Genomic DNA, 15,917 nt, shown 5'->3' with positions numbered 1-15,917 from the left:
AATGCCATTGAATATAGCATATTATGCTCTGCTAAATTCTTAGCCCAACCTGAGCACATTCTGGTGTCCTTAGGACTTTATCAGACCAAAAACAGGGTCCATGCATTGTGGGAAAATGACTCCATACATCATTTTCCAGAGTAAAATGCATGTGTTTCTTGGTGTTGAGATGTGAATATGTATCTAAGTTTATGAAAAGCGGTGAATAAAAATAGAGCAAATGGCTAATTGCTTCAGTTTATAAAAGCACCTTATGGTAACAAAGAATAGCAGTTAATAATAACAATAAAAATGACATTAGGAATCATTAACCAAGGAAAATGTGGCCCTGGGTTATTCAATAATTGACTCAAGTATAATTATACTGTACTCTATTTCAAACATGAGTTTTTAAATACTTTGCAACTTTTACTACTGAGCTCCATCCAGGTCAAAACAAAGCATTGCTCAGCAGAGTTAAAATAGATGCAACCAATTTTTTCTTCAAAATTGATTTTTAAACTTGATTTTGTATTTTAGAGTATATCCAGAAAATTCCAGGTTCTCACTGTCAAGACCTCCCTGATGGGGGACTTCAAAAGCATGACCATGGGCAGCAGATCCCTGTGTAACATGAGAGAGAGTCAGATAGTAAGCTCGGAGTCATGTCAATATATTGCTGATCAAGACAGAGGGCAGAACGACTGGCTCCCAACAGCGTGACTGATCATACATCTTTCAATTCATGAATCAGCAAATCTGTTTTAAAATTAATTTCTACTACTTCACAACAAACATGCAGTACAATACTGAGCAAAATACTCATTATGAGGATAAAGGGGCATTTTCCTTTGCAAATGCCCATGTCCGTAAAATACTGAACTGTGCTCTACACATTTTTTTTTTCAATAAACTTGTCATGATGAGAAATAAATATGGAAAATGTGCAGAATCTTTCATATTTACCATACGTACATACACACAAATGGTTGTGAGCAAAAGCAATCACAGATTGCCATATATTCTTTGTACTATTTGTGGAGATATTTCTTTCTTCAGTTGTAGCCCCAGGTGTGTGGATGCTAAGTCGCTTCAGTCCTGTTTGACTCTTTGTGACCCTATGGATGTAGCCCACCAGGCTCCTCTATCCATGGGATTCTCCAGGCAAGAATACCGGAGTGGGTTGCCATGCCCTCCTCCAGGGGATCCTCCCAAGCCAGAAATAAAACCCGTACGTCTTACATCTCCTATATTGGCAGGCGGGTTCTTTACCACCAACACCACCTGAGAAGTCCATCCCCACACCCAGGAACAAAACAAAGCTGAGCTTCACTGACCTCATTGCTTGGACATTTGATCATAATTTGGAGTATCTTATGTTAGCCAGGTGGGCCCTGTCCTTTCAGGGCCAGAATGAGCCAGAATAACAGGCTGACTAGTTTGTCTGTCTTTGAGTTTCTCTAAAAGCAGAGATTGCAATGAAGACCTAGGAACCTTCAATGCATGTTTTAGAACTATTCCAAGAGTTGGACTGTGAAGAAAGCTGAGCGAGGAATTGATGCTTTTGAACTGTGGTGTTGGAGAAGACTCCTGAGAGTCCCTTGAACTGCAAGGACATCCAACCAGTCCATTCTGAAGGAGATCAGCCCTGGGTGTTCTTTGGAGGGAATGATGCTAAAGCTGAAACTCCAGTACTTTGGCCACCTCATGCAAAGAGTTGACTCATTGGAAAAGACTCTGATGCTGGGACGGATTGGGGGCAGGAGGAGAAGGGGATGACAGAGGATGAGATGGCTGGATGGCATCACCGACTCGATGGACATGAGTCTGAGTGAACTCTGGGAGTTGGTGATGGACAGGGAGGCCTGGCATGCTGCGATTCATGGGGTCGGACACGACTGAGCAACTGAACTGAACTGAAGAAGCAGGAATACAGAAATGGGGGGGGGGCCAAGTTCTATAGAAAAGGCATTGAATTTGCCACTTTTGTGGGCTAATGAGGATCCCCTCCCCTCCGCCAACTGAAAAATCTCTGAGGAGCCACAGACAATCTGCCTCAAGGTAATTTCTTCCAAGAAAACTGTCCACAAGTCTTTGTCCTTTATTGCTTGAAGGCTGCCTTCAGTGTTGACTTTCCTAGATAGCTGGAGGCTCTGGACAAGAACTGAGCAAGTTCCTGCGACTCATGGAAAAACACTGAGGCACAGACAGGAGAGAAATGATGGATGAGATGGCAGGCTAGCACCACCATGGTCACTGCTTACTGAGCTTTAGCTGAAATATAAAGTAGGACCAAGAGATAGGATGTGAGAAAGGACTCTTACTTTTTCTTCTTATTTCTTCCAACATTATTTATTATTCATTTATTTGACTATGCCTGGTCTTGGCTGTGCCACATGGCGTGTGGGTTGTGGCATGTAGGATCTAGTTTCCTGACCAGGGATCTAACCTGGGCTCCCTGCATTAGGAGGACGGAATCGTAGCCACTAGAACATGAGGGAGGTCCCAGGACTCTTACTTTTTCATAGCTAAAGAAGCCAAACCTCCTTCCCTTCTAAGATTATATCAGGAAGTCCACCCAACCACCACCATCTTCAATGTTCACATTTCAAAGAGGCATTAATATTTTGAAGATGAGCAAAACCTTCCTGAGCTTACCTTTCTCAGTCTTATAATGCCGTCCTGGGCCTGGGCATCAGAAGTGATCTCAAAGAGTGTTGTTCCGTCTCCGTCAATGATGTCATACGATGACTGTGCGTTTTCACCAATATCCTGATCATTGGCCTTCACCCTTCCTATGGCAGTGCCAAGAACCACATCTTCTGGTACCGAGAAGTGATACAGACCTTAGGAAAGAGGAGAGACCCTGAGCACTGCATATGTTCCATTCATTCATTCATTTAGCAAATACTTATTGGGCACCTTTCTTGTTCGAGGTACCTGGGTACAGATGTGACCGACACAGTGATGAGAAAGGCAAAAACATCCTTTTCACTGTGGAACATACAACCTTTTACATGAGTCAGAGACAAATAGTTCCCAGAAAAAGCAGCGATCTCTCTTTGAAACTCTTCTGAGTTATGGGACTTACTCAACCATATGTTTACCAAGTACATATTTGGAGCGGAGTTATATCAAGATATTAGTGAGTCTGTGTGAATGTTCTTCCCCATTCGCTGTATAATCACATTGGCTGCCCTTGGGGATATTCATTGTTGCCCAACATAAAATATTAAGCTAATTTCGGCACAGATAGATGCAATGTGTAACACACTGAAAGTCACTTTTGAAGTTACCTTTATATTTACAGACTTGTAGACCATTTTTGATAAAATCCAATTACCAAGCCTCTGCTATGCCCTGCAGCAAGCTGTTCAGACACATGAAACACTCCTCTTGTTACTAAAGTCCTCCTTGCTCTGAAGACCAAAAATCCTACCTTCAAAACTCTCTAGGCAAAAATACAATTACAGTGTGTATCCCTTCTCCTAGGGGGAGGCAGGACAATGTGTCTAATTAGTTATATCAGTTCTTTTTTTATTCAGATCACTTTGACTGTTGCACCGGTGCCATTCGCTCTCATTGGTGTAGGGGAAGCTGCTGGTACCCCAAGCCCTAACCTCTGGTAGTTACCACTTCAGTCACTCATATCCTCTAGCCAACAGCCAACTTCTGAGGGTTTCCTTTGGCCTTCAGAACCCATGTTGCCCATTGCCTGTCAGGCTAGAACTCTCAGAAAATTAACACCACTCAAAGACTCACACAACTTACTATATAAAATCCCTGGCTCCATCACCTCTCTAGCAGGATAATCTTAAGCTTGTTCTTTCCTTTTGTTTATTTACAGGGTGCCAGGGTATCCCCAAGGGGATGAAGCTCCAGTTTCTTCAGTGGTAGCTGGCTTGAGAATACACAGCATTGGCTTTCTGGCCTCCTCTCCCTCACATTCTCACTTCCAAACTGGCCTTTCTTGGATCATCTCCAAGATAAACCACTTATAATCAAATTCGTGTCTCAGTGCCTGTTTCTGGGGAATCCAAATCTAGGCAACCAGGAAGTTGTAGTCCCCATGTAACGAGAACAAGGGGAAATAAACGTTCAATGGACCATAATCCCGAAAGGAAAAATTAAATCTAGAGAACATTACCTGGGTCTATTTTGAACTCAATCATTGAGTCCCTTGGATAAACTAAGGCCTCATTGTACCCAGTATATAAGGATAACTTCTTATGAGGGAAAAATTTTCTAATGGCAGTGGCACACTTTTATCTAATGATGGAATCAAAATGCCTCTTAAAATCATAATATTATGGGACTAGGGAACAAAACAGTTTTTTCACAAGGTAGGCACCAAAAATCATCATGTCAAGCACAAGTCTCCCACTCCCCCCATAATCAGTAATGATTCCATTTCCTTCCAACTTTATATTTCAGGTAAGGTCTTGTGATGATTCCTCGAGATGTGCTTATTAGGTAAATAAGACAGCATGGGGCCTCACCTTACTGCCAGCCCTGCAACAGGAAGCTTTGAGAAATCGAGCCAGTGACACGTTTCATTATCCACTGTTATTCTTCCTACTCTCATCATCCCTTTCAGTGTGATCATAGTTAATCATTATTACTTCTAAGAGAGGAAACACTTGTGAAACTCATAGGCTACTGTGCAATTGAAACAATAATTTTCTGAGAAAGAGGAGTTGCATGCTAGTGTACTAACTATAATGGCAACTGAAAAGAGAATAAAAGAATCGGGGGAAAGATGCAAGAGACAGCGTTTTTAATTTCCGTCATTTCGGCTTAAAAGGGTTGCATTGTTGTCTGATTTATGAATGGCCAGATGTGGATATATTCTCAAATGCTTAATGAAATGCAGTATCTCTTGTTCTTTCTACCTTGGCATTTTTGCAGAGAATTTTTCCAAAGCACCTCAAATGTGTCATTTCCAAGCCCTGTCTCTGTCTCTCCCTCTCTCACTCTCCTTCTCCCTCATCTGGTTTCTCTCTCTCTCTCTCTCTTCAAAAACCGTGGTTTTCCTAAAGTATTTCCTATCCCAGCAAAGAGCACCAGCAGGCAGCTGATCTCTCGTGTCAGGAAGAGGGTAACTTGCATCCTCGACTGAAAGCGCAGTCTACCCTTAGACTGTTGTTAACATTAGCCCTCAAACATCTATCACTTCTCTCCATTCCCACACGATCGACCCTGCTTGCCAGGGCTTTCATCACCTTTTACGTGAATGATTTCTAGCATCCTTTACCTGGCTGCAGTGTGGAAAAGACTCTGGAAGAAGGCCAGCTTCCATTTTCTCTGATTTCCTTAAAATCAAATCCTATTTTTCAACCTACAACTTAAAATATTTTAATGACTTCCTAGCGATATTAGGAGGAAGGAGCCTGGAAGGCTGCAGTCCATGGGGTCGCTGAGGGTCTTTACTTTCACTTTTCACTTCCATGTATTGGAGAAGGAAATGGCAACCCACTCCAGTGTACTTGCCTGGAGAATCCCAGGGACGGGGTGCCTGGTGGGCTGCCGTCTATGGGGTTGCACAGAGTCGGACACGACTGAAGTGACTTAGCAGCAGCAGCGATATTAGGATAAAGATCATGGTACTTAAAATGGCCTACAGATCCAAGGATGACTGACTCCCTGCCTAACCTAGCTCTCCAGACTGTGCTCCAGCTGTAGTGGAATTTTTTCAATTCTCATTCAGGGCCACATACTCTTCTTCACAGGACTTTTGGGCATCTATTTCCTCCAGTTGCAATATCCATTCTCCCTTTCATGGTTTCACCTTGTTTCCAATTCCTACTCATCATTCATTTCTCTCAATTTAAGGCTCTCATGTCAGAAAGCTCTTCCTAAATCATCTAATAGAAGATCCCTTGCCAAAATGCACAGAAGGAAAGGTTTCTATGAGAGTACAGGAAAGTTGGCAAATAATGATCGTCTTCCTGATTCACTGATGGTGGCTGCCTCAATTGCTGTTGCGAGGTTTAGGAGGCCGAGCACAGCTTTCACAGGCACTGGGAGAGTCGGTGATCATTGATGTCCCGCCAGCCACTGGAAGGAGGAGTATATATTTTGCAGCAAGTGTACTGTATATCTGCCTTCTCCACCTCAGGCTCTAGAGATTTAGTTTCTTTTATAGAACAAGTGGGACTATTGATAGAGCAATACCTGAGGTGCGTTTCAATCATTCTCTCCAGTTTTCTTCACAGGACTACCCTGGACTAGAGAAATAAGCACAAATCTTTGCATCCAGGCTTGCTGGTTCTAATACTCAGCTGTGATATTTACTTTATGTTTAATATTCAAAAATGTTCTTATATATGCTTTGAAATCTGTAAAGTGAGGATACATGTAGGCTCCAAATGATAGCATGGGTAGTCTCCTACATACATGGGTTTATTCTACCTTGCACGTCAGAGGCACTCAGTGATTGCTATCAGTTTTTCAAATGACTGAAAAATAGATTTTTCATTGAATCTAGTTTTCATAGATTCAAATGAAAACATCATACAGAGATGCTCATGCAGCACAGGGAATTCACTTACTCTGGGCAAATTTTGGAGGATTGTCGTTCACGTCAGTGAGGGTCACTGTAAGCGTTGTGGTGCCAGACAGGCCCCCCGAGTGTCCCCCCATGTCTTTGGCTTGAATAACGACCAGGTACTCCTCCTTGGCTTCTCTGTCCATATTGGGAAGGGCAGTTTTTATAATTGCTGAGGGGAAGAAAATGGGAGAATGACTTTCAGACAGCTCATTCAAAAATGAATGTGTGAATCACACACACACACACACACACACACACATACAGAAACACATGCATATACCACAGATCCCCACTCAGATAATTTTCTGTTTTCTTTTGACATTTAGCTGGTGTGCATCTCTGATGCCAACACTGAGAAAGACTGTAGTCATAGACATTAGTGGATTACTTGCAAAAGTACATTTTATAATGTATAAAAAAGAACTTATAAAAATGTACATTAGAAAGTAAGTTGAATGGCATACTCTTGCCTACCAAATTAAAGTATAAATCATAACATAGATTCATCTACCCAGGAAAACCCTGGAAGTGAAAGAATCCTTCAATTTATCACAGACTCCAATTCCCCTACAAGAGAAGTAAATACACAAATAGCTGGAAGGCTCCGAGGTCAAAGATAAATTATTCTAAGGCTCACAAATACATCAGAGATGAAAGAAATAAATGCATTATGAGAATCAACTCAGATGAATAAAATGCCAATCAGAATTAATATAGGCAAGTGTCTAAGTCCAGGCATTGTTCAACTACATTTATATTTTAATTGTTTAGTTACATCATGACTATTGTAAAAGTAATAAATGTTTTATAGAAACAGAAAGATAGAGAAAATAGAAAAGGGGGTAAACACAAAATCATGTAAATAATGTAGTATCAGTTCTAAAATGTGAACTATTTTTTTCTGATATATTTTCAGAGTTCTATCTTTCTGCTTCTCAGTATATTTCACTAGTCATTTAATATTCTTGTTAAAGATTCAAAGATCAGTGTAGGTACTCCTGAAGTTATTTTGAAAAATCTTCATTTTGCCCTCTCCCTACCCTCATACCTCTTTTCATAGATAAATATCTCTAGCATTTTGATATGTACATTTTCATATATATATATATGCATACAAATGTGCAAATGTACATATGAACATTTAACCACAAATGTGATCACAGTATAGTCATTGTTCTGAGGCTTTCTTTTTTCACACAATGGATATTTTTGAGGTCTTGTCAATGGTTAGAGGCTCAACTCATTACTTCTCATAGCTGTATAATTCTTCATTAATTAATGTACAATGAGTAATGCAGGCATTCCCATATTAATGGAGATTGCTATTTTTCTGTGTCCTACACTTTTACTTAACTCAGTCATAAGATCCCCTGCCGCCATATTGCTAAAGGCCCATGATAAAAATGTTTGTGACTAGCTCAGAATATTCCTGTTGAGTAAATGAGTTACCTCTCAGGACCAAGTAAAAAAAAAATCTCTGAATTAAAGACAATTTGCCTCTCACTTCTAACCTCAGGGACATTACACATGTTCAATTCAAGGTAAGGATGTCTGAAGTTGTAATTCTGTTTTTCTGGACTCATATGCTCTTAATTAAATCATCTATCTGCAAAAGGTTTGCAAGAAGTTCAAGTCCCTGAATCACTCAAGTAGCAGCTGAGGAACAAGAGTATCCAGGGAAATCTAATCCATTCAGGCAATGAGCAGGCTCTGGGAAAAGATGTGAGTTCTTCTGCACTTTATTTGACCTTGAAACCACCTTTATATCAGAGTTGCCCATTTAGGGAGCACTCAACTGGACAGCCCTGCCTATTTGGAAATATGGATAGTAACAAAATAATATCTTTCAATATGAAAATTCATTTTAGGACTTGACCATATCTTAATATATTAATAATTCAATAAGTCATACCTTTATGAACAAAAACTGAAGGGAGAAAAATTAGAAATACAGCAACCATTCCAATTTGGATCACTGTGAGGCATTTTTGAGGAGAAAATAAACATCTAGGCAAAAGATAGTAAGAACAACAATAAGGGAACCTTATCATTAGTATGAAAAGATGCCAATGTGGCTACTCTGCTATGGATGCATATTTACATGACTCAGAATATCCTGAGTCTGGGACCAATTCCAGTAAGAAGGATTATAAAATGGTTTTACTCCCATGATAGTTACAGGAGTAACTTGTAGCTTGTAAAGTTGAGGTACCATCACAGTTTAAAGTCATTATGAATTAAAGCCAACCACTCGACTTTGGAATGTCATGTATAGTTTCCACTAATCAGAGAAAAGTGATATAATTCCTCAAGGAAGACAGCAACTTTTTTCAAAGAAGTTGATGGATTGAGATCTACACATTAATCCTCTCAGGTTACTCCAATGAAAGAATGTTTACAACTCTCTCAGAGACTGAGAAGATCGGTGTATATTATCCTCATCATTTAAAAAAAATATATCATTAGAGAATAATTTTTTTAAAAAACTGTGATGTCTCTCAGACACCGGGAATTAAAACAATTTTGATGCTCAGTTGATTTTAGCATACCTAGGTCAGTGTCTTTGAGTTGTATCAGAATGTGAGTGAAGCATCATGATGGATGGCCTTCCTTTAATGGGACAAGAAGGGTTCCCTGGGTTTCCACTTATTACAGAAATGTTGATGTCCTCCACCATCAAGGTATACAGCTTCATACTATCTATGATGTGCATCTATTGACAAGTTAGAGGTCCCTTATAAATGCTCTCTCCTACTGAAGTGAAGCAAGTTCGGTTTCTCACATTACCCTCACACTTACTAGCTTTGTGACCATGAACAATTTAGTAAACTCCCGGGATCACCTGTCCTGTTAAATGGAAATAAGAATCAGCTATCCATTAAGGGGATTCTAAGACTCATAGCTGCAGATCGTGATTGCAGCCATGAAATTAAAAGACGCTTACTCCTTGGAAGGAAAGTTATGACCATACTAGATAGCATATTGAAAAGCAGAGACGTTACTTTGCCAACAAAGGTCCGTCTAGTCAAGGCTATGGTTTTTCCAGTGGTCATGTATGGATGTGAGAGTTGGACTGTGAAGAAAGCTGAGCTCTGAAGAATTGATGCTTTTGAACTGTGGTGTTGGAGAAGACCTTTGAGAGTCCCTTGGACTGCAAGGAGATCCAACCAGTCCATTCTGAAGGAGATCAGCCCTGGGATTTCTTTGGAAGGAATGATGCTAAAGCTGAAACTCCAGTACTTTGGCCACCTCATGCGGAGAGTTGACTCATTGGAAAAGACTCTGATGCTGGGAGGGATTGGGGGCAGGAGGAGAAGGGGACAACAGAGGATGAGATGGCTGGATGGCATCACCAACTCAATGGACATGAGTTTGGGTGAACTCCAGGAGTTGGTGATGGACAGGGAGGCCTGGCGTGCTGCAGTTCATGAGGTCGCAAAGAGTCGGACACGTCTGAGTGACTGAACAGAACTGAACTGAAGACTATGAGACAGAAATCAGCAGTTTTGTCAAAGAGCAGTTTTCCTTCACCCTTTGGATTCCTAATCACAATTTATTCTTTTAACCAGTTTTTCCTGGAGTATGATTGTTTCACAATGTTGTGTTAGTTTCTGCTGTACTGTAAAGTGAATCAGCTACACATATACATACATCTCCTCTCTTTTGGATTTCCTTCCCATTAAGTCATCACAGAGCATTGAGTAGAGTTCCCTGTGCTACACATTAGGTCCTCACTAGTTAGTCATGTCTGGACCCAGAGACTGTCATGGAATCTAGGAAAAAAGGTATAGATGATCTTAATGTGAAACACAAATAGAGACACAGATGTAGAGAACAAATGAGTGGACACGGCAGGGAGGAAGAAGGGGGATGAATTGGGAGATTGGGGTTAACATATACACACCAAACAACATCTATTTAAAGCTTTTCTGGATAGTGGTTAGCGTGCTGAACAATCCCCAGCTGCTCTTCCAGATCCACTCTCCAGCACTGTCCACCTGTTCTTGGCATGGGAGAGTGACCACTATGGAATGGATGCACTTACTTTCTGGCTTCGTGTTGGACTCCACCAAGATACATTACCCAAGGAGATATGGAGACTGGAGAAGGGTGAGGTTCTAGATCACGCAGTACCTCAATCACACTTGGGCATCTACAGTTATCTTGGGGAGTTTTCAGAGCAAAACTCTAGTGTCCATGAGCAGCTTCCTTCCCTCAACCCTTCAGATCTAGGAATGGTATTAGCACTTCTGCTGCTGGCCTTGGGGGCCTCCCTACCCCTTGATAGCTCTCAGTCAGCCCACACTTTTCTCAGTACTTCCCTCACTCAACTCTCCTGAAACACCCGACTCATACCAGGCCCTAAAAAATACAGTTAAGATACTGTTCTTTAGCCAAGTGCCAAACATGTTTCCACCATGTCATTCTTACAGACATCTACAGGTCAAAAGTACGTCAGTGTAATTATAAATTGCCATCCAAAGGACTGCTCCTTGAGAGAGCAAAACAAGTGTTTGTTTCCTTATCTGTAACATGAGAACAGCTATTCAGTTAAGTCAGTTGCTCAGGATGACCCATCTGGGAGGCTGTACACCTGGGAGTTTTCACACCTTCTTTTCTTGTACGACATTGGGAGCAGATTTCTTGATGTGTTAAGGTAAGCAGGGAGTGTCTCCAGTGTCCTTAGGGCCTGCCACACACTTAATTGGCTTTGGTACAAACAGTGTAATGAACAGGCTTTGTTTTGCCTGAGCCTGCTGCCTCCAGTCTCAACCTTACGACTAGCAGCAGCGCATTAGAAAATCCAAGATAGAATTTCTGGAACATTCCTCCTGCTACTTTGTGGCCATAAAGACACAAGGATAAGAAAAACCACAAGTGTCTTTGGTCCTTCTATTTTTCTCCTTGTGTTGGGGCATATCTATACAAGTTACTTAATTTTTTCTATTCCTATTCAAAAGGCAGATCATTCCAGGGGCATAGATACAGCAAGATGTTGAAAGGAAAAATACCTTCTACAATAGAAGCTTACAAACTGTCATAAACGTTTCTTCCTTCTACTACTTCTCCCCTGAACTATTTGCTTTGGTGCATCTATTCTCCCAAGTATTAGTAGCTTTAAGCCATTTCTTTTGTGGACAAGAGAGAGGACTTCTATACTTTAAAAATTGCTTGGTATTAAATATCACCAGGGTCTTTCCTGGTGGTCCAGTTGCTAAGACTCCCCGTTCCCATTGCAGGGAGGCCCAAGTTCAGTCTCCGGTGAGGGAACCAGATTCCTTGTGCCTCAGTTAAGAGTTTGCATGCTGCCACTAAAGATCCCATATGCCACAACTAAGACTCAGCACAACCAAATAAATAAAGAAATAAGGTAAATAAATATTTTGTAAAAATCACCAAATACAGAACAAAAAAATATAGTCATAAGTGATTTTTCCTCTCCCATTTGAGAAGTCAGAAATTTGGAAATGTGAAGACTAAAAGTGACTACAGTTCAGTTCAGTTGCTCAGTCATGTTCTACTATTTGCAACCCCATGGACTGCAGCACACCAGGCCTCCCTGTCCATCACCAACTCCTGGAGCTTGCTCAAACTCATGTCTATCGAGTCAGAGATGTGATCCAAACTTCTCATCCTCTGTGATCCCCTTCTCCTGTCTTCAATCTTTCCCAACATCAGGGTTTTTTCCAATGAGTCAGTTCTTTGCATTAGGTGGCCAAAATATTGGAGTTTCAACTTTAGCCTCAGTCCATCCAGTGAATATTCAGGACTGCTTTCCTTTAGGATGGACTGGTTGGATCTCCTTGCAGTCCAAGGACTCTCAAGAGTCTTCTCCAACACCACACTTCAAAAGCATCAATTCTTTGGCACTCAGCTTTCTTTATAGTCCAACTCTCACATTTATATATGACTACTGGAAAAACCATAGGTTTGACTAGATGGACCTTTGTTGGCAAAGTAATGTCTCTGCTTTTTAATATGCTTTCTAAGTTGGACATAGCTTTTCTTCCAAGGAGCAAGCATTTTTAATTTCATGGCTGCAGTCACTATCTGCAGTGATTTTGAAGCCCAAGAAAATAAAGTTTCTTGCTGTTTCCGCTGTTTCCACTGTTTCCCCATCTATTTGCCATGAAGCAATGGGACCAGATTCCTTGATCTTAGTTTTCTGAATGTTGACTTTTAAGCCAGCTTTTTCACTCTCCTCTTTCACTTTCATCAAGAGGCTCTGTAGTAGTTCATTTTCTGCCACAAGGGTGGTGTCATCTGCGTATCTGAGGTTATTGATATTTCTCCAGGTAATCTTGATTCTAGTTTGTGCTTCATCCAGCTTGGCCTTTTGCATGATGTACTGGGCATATAAGTTAAATAAGCAGCATGATAATATACAACTTTGATGTACTCCTTTCCCAATTTGGAATCAGTCTGTTTTTCCATGTCTAGTTCTAACTGTTGCTTCTTGACCTGCATATAGATTTCTCAGGAGACAGGTAAGGTGTTCTGGTATTCCCATCTTTTTCAGAATTTTCCACACTTTGTTTTGATCTACACCATCAAAAGTTTAGGCATAGTCAATAAAACAGAAATAGATGTTTTTCTGGAACTCTCTTGCTTTTTCAATGATCCAATGCATGTTGGCAATTTGATGTCTGGTTCCTCTGCCTTTTCTAAATCCAGCTTGAACATCTGGAAGTTCACAATTCATGTACTGTTGAAGCCTGGCTTGGAGAGTTTAGAGCATTACTTTGCTATCATGTGAGATGAGTGCAATTGTGCGGTAGTATGAACATTCTTTGCCATTGCCCTTCTTTGGGATTGGAATGAAAACTGACATTTTCCAATCCTGTGGCTGCTGCTGGACTACAATCCTCAATTAATTAAATGGCATTTTTATCCATTTTCAACTGTGATTGTTAAGTCAGAGAAGAGATCCCTTTTGCCAAAATTTAAATATCTTTGAATGGTACTCATGTTAAATTCCTTCCTTTCACCCAAAACATAGATTGTGTTCCTCTTTTTCAAAGTAGTGATCAAGCAAAAGTAGTGTCCATGTCTCCCCATGTACTTCTACTTCTGAATGTTCAGTGCCCAGTGATGTGTTCACAAGCTTAAATACTATCCTTAAAGTTCCAGTACATCATATTGGCAACAAATTAGAGTTTTCAATTAATTTTTTTTTTTGGCAAGTGTATGTTTTCTTCAGTAGTATGCTTTCTGCTTCACATTATTAGTAAAACTCCTTAATGTAAGCATTTGGTAAGTAACCTCACAAAAAAGAAAATAGATTTAGTTGTTCTAAGCATGGTAACTTCAGCATATGACTTGGAGTTGATACAATACAAACGGTTAAAACTTTTGTTTTTGCCTTTTGTAAATTTTCAGCTGAAGCATACATAGCTCTAGGGTTTAGACTTAGATGCCTTGACTCGTTACCCTTGGGAAAAATCACAGAACTTCCTGGAATACGTTTTCTTTCCCTTGAAAATGGGAGGCTCTGACATTTGGAGTAGAATGATCTGCATTTGATACCCTGGCCTGCTGGACCCTTGATCACATTAACTGTAGAGTTGACTCAGAAACAGGAATGCTAACACATTCTGCAAGTGCTTCCCTGGAACTCCATTGTGAAAATCTAATCTCATCAGAAAATTCAATTAATGAGAATAGTCCATTCTCTGTGAATTGAATTCAACGGAGATTTTGAACCTGGCCCTGGGAGTGGGGTTGGGAAGATACAAGATTGGAGGTGAATGCCAGCAGGAGGATTAACATGGAAAAGAGGGAATCATCTTGTTCTGAAGCTGGCATTCACGACCCTACTGTGAATAGACTGATGTGCTTGATTCTTTCGTATTTAAAAGACGTAGTTTTTATCTTAACTCTATTCAGTCAAACGGAGATTTCCCTAGCGCAGAAGTTGAAGAATTTAAATCCTTGCCTGGCCTAAGTTCTTGCCAAGTACTAAACAGCTGTTCCTTATGGTCTCATCATTCAGGGAGGACTTCTGATTAGAATTCAGTCATCTCAAAAATTTAAAGCTTGAGTCTTTTTTTTTTTCTTTCCATTGTCTTTGGTGTTATCATTTGAGAAGCATTTTGTACCCGTCACGAAGATTTCCTTTTATAATTTCTGTGATATCACCAGATTGAGAGGCTTCATGAGAAAGGCACGGAGATGCTGATTAACTCCTTTGTCATTTTGAAGGCTGATTACTGTAATTCACTCTTTACGGGTCTCCCAGATTGTGCTGCTTAAAGATTGCAGTTGATATAAAATTCTGTGCTAAACTCCCATTTGAATAAGACTTGTTGAACACATTATCCTAGTTATGAAACCACTAGCTTTGTTATTCCCCCAAACTCCTGCCAATATAACGTGCAATTATCATCTTACGAGCTGTGAAAAAGTGTCTTTCAATTATGAGGTTAAGTGGGGCAAATTCATCAGGGATCAATTCTTTTTCAGGGGGGGTCATACACTGTACCCATACTTTCCACTACCTACGGAATTTGTACCACATGCTGCCAGTTATGAGGGGTGAAGTGTATACAACCAGAGACCCTTCAATAGATGCCCACCCTGTCATAGAACAGTAGCTTTGATACAATAACTTCAGTAATGCCAAACCTGCACAGATATACAAAAGAGAAAGTAAGACACTAGAAAAGTGTTTATCCTCTATACAGCTCAGAAAAACCTGCGTTTACTCCCCTTGTGACCAATAACTTAGGAATTAGATAGGTGATAGGCGGATAGGCAGATAGATAGATGTGTAGACAGAATGGTCGGGATTTGGAGAAATGATTCTCACATATTTCTGGTGCTTCTGCAAAATATACTAGAAAGCTAATGGGTTTAATGTATCAGGAATTAAAAACTTGCTTAGATATTTTGACCTGGTATTTTTTAAATTAAAAATATATTCCAAGGAAATTATATATTTCCTTTCTTCTAACTCCTCAAGTTTTTAGATTAAGATGTTCACTTTTATGTATAGTATTTTTAAATAGGCAAGTGATTTAAATATGTAAAATGGGAAACTAACTTAGTGGTTAAGATTGTTGAGATCAAATGTGTAAAATATTAAGCAGGTATTGTAAAAAATTCTGTAGCAACACAAAACACTTCTAACAATTTTCAAATTTTATTTAAAAAATAAAGTATGCCATGATTATTCTTGTACTTATATAAGTGCTTATAATAATTTGGCAAAGAATATAAATGAAGGTAACTTCATGTGTCTTGTGAAGGAATTGGAGGTTCACCCCCAAACTTCCCAGCACTCAGTAATACAAAGTAGAGGATTACGTTTGTTAGACAATAGGCTCTGGGATTATAGAGATGAGAATTTATTTCACTAGGAGAATTACCAGCCATGTGATTTTGGGCA

The 15,917-nt window shown here is 40.1% G+C and overlaps 1 protein-coding gene across 1 annotated transcript in view; it reads right to left on the bottom strand.

Annotated features, from left to right (window-relative positions):
• Positions 1-15,917, bottom strand: part of CDH8 (cadherin 8) — a 402,649-nt gene that overhangs the window by 161,066 nt on the left and 225,666 nt on the right. Inside the window, exons 5-6 of the mRNA XM_070388321.1 lie at positions 6,531-6,698; positions 2,638-2,825 (exon numbers count right to left, since the gene is read on the bottom strand). Of these exons, the coding sequence (XP_070244422.1) occupies positions 2,638-2,825; positions 6,531-6,698 (356 nt within the window). The remainder of the gene's footprint in view (positions 1-2,637; positions 2,826-6,530; positions 6,699-15,917) is intronic.

Source organism: Bos mutus, chromosome 18, assembly GCF_027580195.1.
Source record: "Bos mutus isolate GX-2022 chromosome 18, NWIPB_WYAK_1.1, whole genome shotgun sequence".
In the NCBI taxonomy this organism is placed as follows: Eukaryota; Metazoa; Chordata; class Mammalia; order Artiodactyla; family Bovidae; genus Bos; species Bos mutus.
This window is presented reverse-complemented; position numbering and strand designations above follow the sequence as displayed.